This window comes from Bombyx mori, chromosome 12 (assembly GCF_030269925.1).
Source record: "Bombyx mori chromosome 12, ASM3026992v2".
NCBI lineage: Eukaryota > Metazoa > Arthropoda > Insecta > Lepidoptera > Bombycidae > Bombyx > Bombyx mori.
Window position 1 is genome coordinate 11,563,626 of NC_085118.1, and position 7,098 is coordinate 11,570,723.

Sequence of the window (7,098 nt, forward strand, 5' to 3'; positions counted from 1 at the left end):
TAACACTTTCAAATTTTCATTCTGTTTATCTTCATCTTTCTTATATTGTGTCTTTATACTTCTCTTATATCTTTTTGATGATTGCTATATTATTTCGATGTCAAAGACTGCATATGTAATTAAAATTAACAATTTCATCATGTTGATCAATCAATTTATCTGCCAAATCGACTTACATATGCAATTGCTTACTTGGTAGACTTGTCCACACAATAAAACATTACCATGACAACTTCTAATTTACAATTGAAAACCAAAGAAACTTGAACATTGGAAATTCTTTAAATTGAATAAGGTTATTGAATTTCACAAATTTTCATTCACTGAACTATAAAATTTTCAATTAAAATATATAACTCCAATACTAGTAGATAAATATATATTATTAAGTAGGTAATTATATTTTTAAGCAGTAAATTACACTAGTAATTTAAATTGATTAAAATACACACTAACTCATTCGATTAACTACGCAATATAGGGAATACCTCTTTAAAGAATTCAACAACATGGAATGCAGGGGTATTTTTGTCCCCAAAATGCAATGGCGAACAATACCATTATTAAATTTACTAATTCCGAATAAGAATCAAGCTATGCACTGGGGTTCCAGTTAAATATTATCAAGAAAACTTACAATATGGTCATTCAAAGTTATATTGCCCTATAAAATACATTTTGAAGCAATCATTATTTCAGATCTCTCAATGTCAACTTTTTATTAAATATATTATTGCTGTTTTAAACCTAATTATAATCATTTACTAGATATTTCATATATTATTTTTACAGGAAGCTATAGAGCATAATAGTTAGGGTCTTCATTTATACTCTCTATTCCATAGCTGTAAGCTGTTTTTGCAACACTTATAATGTTCATTAACTTATAAAATGATGTTCATTTTAAAAATTTACAAAGCTTAGTCAATACTTGTTTTTCAATTATTTTAAAATATTCAAGCTAATATACTTTTATTAGATTAAGTGGTACTTTACTAACTTGCTGCATATTGCTGAAATTTTCGAAAATCCCTCTTTTTAGCGTAGATATATGAGTGTTTTATTGGTTTATGGTAGATTAATCATAATTTTTTGATTTTTTGCATTGTCTTTCAAGTTCCAGTAAAAATATCACAATTCGTAACTAATGCAAACCACACATTCATTATAAATTTACAATACACCTAGCCATCTTTCGACTTTTGGCACATGGCGTACTGCATTGCTACCATTCGTCGCCAGTTCCAACGCGGCTTGTATCTCGGCTAAAATATTCTTCACTATAATGATGCTTTTTTGTACATATTTTTCTGATCAATCAATCCATATATTTTTAAGCAATGAGTTAGAACTCGCGACAAATATTTCAGTCACCCCTCATTTCACTAACACAGTTACAATAATTTTACATGTAAAAATAACACAACAGTATGAAATAATAATATTTGAGACCATACGTCCATTAGAATGCTCACCCGGAGGACTAAATCTACCGTGTTTTATTTGACTTCAATGCATAAAATAAACAAAGACGCAGACTTATCGATTCGTCACTTTGGAAGATACAACTAAATAACTAAAATTTAAAACTACATTCGAGGAGGGTCAGGTGCGCTCGCTAAGCGATAAGCATTTTACGAGCTAAAAGTCTAAACCGCTCGTCGAGGCGATCACAAGTGCTTGACGACGATGACACCGGGTCGTGGCGGGGGCGCACTCGGCTTCTTGGTTAGCGCTAGGGGCGCTTCGGCCGTCTCCTCGCGAAACAGGTGGTCGCCCTCCAAGTGTCGGATAGCCTCCACAATGGTCTCGAGGTTTTGGCGGCTCGTGCTTGCTAGGTAGAGCCGCGAAGAGCTGTCTTGATTCGCCTCTGGCAGTACCTCGACTTCCACTCGGGGCTCAGCCTTGATGGCGGCTTCAAGTAATTGAGTTGTGGGTGGGGGTGGCTCAACAGGTTTTATGGGAATTTCTTCATTCTCCACTTTGCAGTCTGAGATTTCAGTCTGTTCGATAGGGCCTGATAAAGGTCGCGCGATGTCGTGCCCTGTTTTAGGATAGACCTGCGTTTCTAGTGCGTTGAACCGCTCTGCAAGCAAGCGACGTAATCTCCGTTCCTGTTCAAGTTGCGCCCGTAATTCTACACACTCAGAATCTTTTTTCTGTGATGTGTTTGACATTGTTATAACAGCAACTGGTTCGGGTGATCGTGAATTCGATAAAGTATCGTCTGTAGAATCAGGAGGTATGACTGATGGTATATGTGTTAGTATATCACCTTTTCTTTTTTTCAATGGAACTTCACCTCCTTCATGCTGATTTAGTAATCTCTTTAGTTGACAATTCTGTGAAAGTAGTCTTGTTTTCTCTTGTTCAAGATTGTAAATGTATTCTGCAGTTTGTTGTAAAATAGCTGCCTGTAAAAAAATTATCAAATACTTTATTAACTTGTAAAAAACCATATCGACACTTGAAAGGCAAACGTGGCTAAGTGACAATATCTGCTTTATACATAAATGATAGGCAATGACCATATTCGATGCGCAAAAAAAATATATTTTTAAGTCTATTAAAATCATTTCAATCCTACAGCTAAATTAATTAAAATAGATTTTTTTTCAGGTATTTCAACTTTAAATTAGTCTACTGTAAAGTTCACGCATTGTCGCTTAGTCACGTTTGCCTTTCAAGCATAGATATATACAACATACATATGTTTCATGTTTTGAATTTTATTGTTTTTAGAAAATTATCTCAAAAACACTATTACTAAGACAAAATTAAAGAAATATTTAGCATAATGAAACAGCTAATTACTGCCCATCTTTATCATTTACAATCTTAGGTAAATTTAATCTTTAGAAAAATGAATAAATAAAATACAATAAATAACTCACTTTGCTTAATTTTTCGCCCTCATGACGTGGAAGTAAAGTCCGCAAAGCTTGAAAACCTGCATTGATGCTCTGCATTCGTCGGCGTTCATTGCTGTTGGCAATTTCTCGTCTAATCCTTTTTTCTGCCTCCATTGTCTTACTCCCTGATGTCGAATGTTTCTCACTGTAAATGTTTAAGCAGAGTTTTATAACAGTAATCTTTTTTTTTAGTATTACTCATTGAACTAAATAGTTTTTAGAATTTTTGTTTGTGTAAAGACTAATTATATACTTTGTATAACAAATTTAAATTTCCATTAGTATGTTTACTTTTTAACAGTAACTTTTCGACTACTTTATATTGTATATTATGGTTCGGTTCAGATCATGTAAAGTGAATGTATAGAAATACCCATAAATAAAAAATTGTTTATTATTATTAAGGAAACAATGCCCAAAATGTCTGACAGTAATTCAATTGATTCTTGATAATTTAAAAAAATGGCATAAGATAATGAAGTACCTTAATATAAGAAGTATTTACAAGAATCAACTAGGTGACTGAATGGACAGTTGAGATTTTTTGTTGCATCAATCTAGTTTAATTAAAAGTACTTTTGATAATATTTTCAAATGAGTATTTTTTGCATGCATGATCAAGTAGTATTATACTTTACAGTTTTCGCTTCATGAAAAATTCCTTATCCTAATATTAGGTGATTATGTATGGTAAAGTATAATAACAAAGTGTATTCAACCAAAATTATTAATTGTCAAAGAGCTTAGGTAATGTTATGTGACTGAAAATGAAATAGTTTTCACCTACCAAGTTATGTATGTTTTTATAATTCTTTGGCACACTACAGTCTAAATGTTTTAACAATTTCAAAACAAACATAACCACCTGCAATACCATTGCTAACATTAATTAATTTAAATATATATTATATATTCTATGTAAATATATATTAAATTTTCAGCAGTGAATGACTGAGGGCTGATGATGATTACGTATATCTATTTATATTTAATACAGGTAGGTCTTTTGTATTATTTTACTAATTTATAAAGTTTTCCTTTTTGATGTATCATTGAAGATTGAACAAATATTTGGTAGTATATTTTTTCAATTCAATGATAAATAATACCCCATCTTATTTCATTTCATTAAAGTATTACTTAATAACTTGTAAAATTTTTATTTATTAGTTTAAAATTAAATTTCTGTGCAATTTCTTGAGTCATTTATTGGTAATATATACAAAATTTTGGTGGTGTCAAATTTTATATTTAACATTTAATTTTCATGTATAAATATTTCATAATAAACTACATTAATAACAAAATTGAATGTGTGTAATCGCAACATAATTCTAATAATAAATTGATATTGTAAATAAATCGTGTTTGTAATAACAAGAATCAATAATTACAAAATAATGAATGGTAACATTTACTCCATAGTGAACATGTGTTTGGTACAATACGACCGACGTAACTTGGCGAGTCCGAACTTCGCGCAGAAGGCTGCGCACAAACGTTTTTAGGAACCAAATGGTGGTATGAGCAACGTCCGCGGGGCGGAGGTCTAGGCTAGGGATTGACTCTATGTAAACACAATCGTCCCTTTATTCAATCAAATATCGCAATCGATTTTTATCGGTTTGGAATTTATTGATTTTTGTTTATATGAGATATTGAATGAAATAGATTTACAAACATATTGAATGTTGTCGTTAGTAAACGAGACTTCATCTTTAATAAAAAAAAAACTAATAACACTTTATTTTCTTGGTTGAAAGACATGATTTAGTTGAATATCAGTTATTTATCAACAACTACTACAATAGGGACTGTTCGTGAATATTTTAAACCTCCTATAAAATGGAATATAAATATATATTTTTATATAAATTTTAATCAATTTGAAAAAAAATCGATCAAACAACATCCGCAAACACGCATATTGGACATCCCTTTTCTTGACATCGTATAAATTCGGTAATTCTCGGTATGCGGTAATGTGTCTCACTCACACGCTAGCATTAGTGTCGTGTTCGTGTCGCTATCTCTGTCTTGAGTACGGGCGGCTACAAAAGTTTTCATTGATTTGTTATTATTATACTGTTTTTGTTTAGTGCTCAATTTTTTGTTTAGTTTTAAGATTGTTTGTGTTTAAATTTGTTTTAGTATTGAGTGTCCCTTGGCATTTATACTATTCGTTAACAAAGATGCCACCAAAGCATAATAGTGTCTTAAATCGACGGCCGACAAACATAATTTTTGATTTTTTTTTAAAAAGAAAAAGAAGAAGGCGTAAAAGATGTTGACAGTTTTATTTAGAGTTGTTAACGATCTGGTGTATCGCAACGCACAGTACAGCGGATCGCAACTGAAGGCAGTGTTCGGGCTTACTTTCGAATTTATTTTATTACGTTTTTTTTACCGCTTTCTGTTTTAATTTATTATTCTTTTATTACCTCTCTTTAATTTATTACGTTATTTTTATAGCTTTCTCTCTCATAGTGTTTTGATATTCATTTTATTTGGACTTGGTCCCTGTATATGGAAATTTTAATTCGTATTTTGATTTAAAAAAATGAATGCTAATAACACTTTTTTTTACGAGTGTACATGCGCGAAAGTTGACCTGCGGCTATATTCAGACTCGCCAAGTTACGTCGGTCGTACTGTAGTACCGTATTATTGCGATTGCAAGTGAAGGCGCCTACTGCGCCTATTTGATTTGACCAAACATGGCGGCTCAACAGCTGACTATAAACCGGCACGGGGCGTGAGCGTAATCATATGGTACGCCGAAACAACGTTGCTTTATAATAACAATTCATAAGCAATTTTCACATATTCGTATCATGTTCTTCAATGACAACTGCATATTGTGTACAAGATTAAGCGGGAATGAGGCAACCACGCCGGTTTACAGTACCTGACAAACGTGTGATCCGATGCTTCTTCTTCGTACAAGTTGTAATCTTCTACTTCTAGTAAACAAACGTCATTACCGTGCAATGACATTCCTTAGTCGTTGTTTTCTACTTATTCCTCATATACTTCAGAGGATGCACAAGGCGTTAACTAATATCCATCAGTTTACACACGAGCCACAATGGCGGGAAATGACAATGAGTTCAGTCAGGTGACGCTTCGCAAATTAAAAGCAATATCACTAAACAACACACTAAATCCGTTGTACAGTCCTTTAGTCACACATCAAACCAACATAATAACATTCGGTATTAAAAATTTTATGCATCAATTACAGAAAAACAGCAATTTTTACACAAGTCAAGGGCAACAATACGTCGATGCACTGAAGACCATAGACTACCTTTTGTTAATTTTTTCCTAAATCATAGACTAGACTGTGGCAATTTAATGTAGACCTGGGGACTAAATTCGTTTACGACATTTCTCTTTGCATTTTACAATCTCCGAGGTTTTGAGTTTTAGATATAAATATAATCGACGTTACATTTTTTATGTTGAAAATATAAAAATAAATTAAAATAAAAGACTTTTCCATGATTTTATATGTGTCAAAGTAAATTTGAATCATGCAAATTACACCTTATTGCCATACTTTTGACATGCACGTGAAGAACCACATCGTGTGGTTCGTTTGACTCGGGTAGTGCTTCTTCAGATACAAATAAAAAAAAAAAAAAAATTTACTAAAGTGTATTAATACTCTATTTTAAAAAATGTGCCTCTTTTCTAATATTGAGTTACAGAATATATCTCTTTAGGCATTCGTGCGTTTACTGACTTAAATATATATTTATTCACCACACATACGCATTTAAATTTCGCTCTCATACAACTACTAGAGATTTAGAATTAGCTTATTGCTTTGACACTGCGAATCAGAGCGAAGACGAACAGATGAGCTTAGTAATTATATCTATTGCTCTTGTTATAGTTTTCAGTGTGTTCGAGATTGTCAATGTTGCACCTCGGATATTGTGTACCAATCTTTGTTCATGAAATATCGCTGATTCGTTGTTTACAGTTTTTTTTTATGTTTGAGAAGTTACTGGTGGCCCGAAGGCCTCTCCAGTTTTACCAGGGCAGGTAAGCGAGCCAAGTCTCAGCCAGGAGGGACATTTACAATTCTGTCTCCTCCCCCTTCTTTTTCTGTAACCTAGGAATTTAAATTTGATAAGGAACATAAAAAGTGTAAATTAATGGCTGTATAATCCTTCAC

At 32.3% G+C, this 7,098-nt stretch overlaps 1 protein-coding gene across 1 annotated transcript; it reads right to left on the reverse strand.

The window, feature by feature from the left end:
* Positions 1–1,363: 1,363 nt before the first annotated feature.
* On the reverse strand, positions 1,364–6,227 carry Tfap4 (transcription factor AP-4). Its single transcript, NM_001123344.1, is given in 3 exon segments — positions 1,364–2,414; positions 2,895–3,057; positions 5,821–6,227. Coding segments are annotated over 3 exon segments (996 nt in total). The 5' UTR covers positions 5,910–6,227; the 3' UTR covers positions 1,364–1,670.
* Positions 6,228–7,098: the final 871 nt, after the last annotated feature.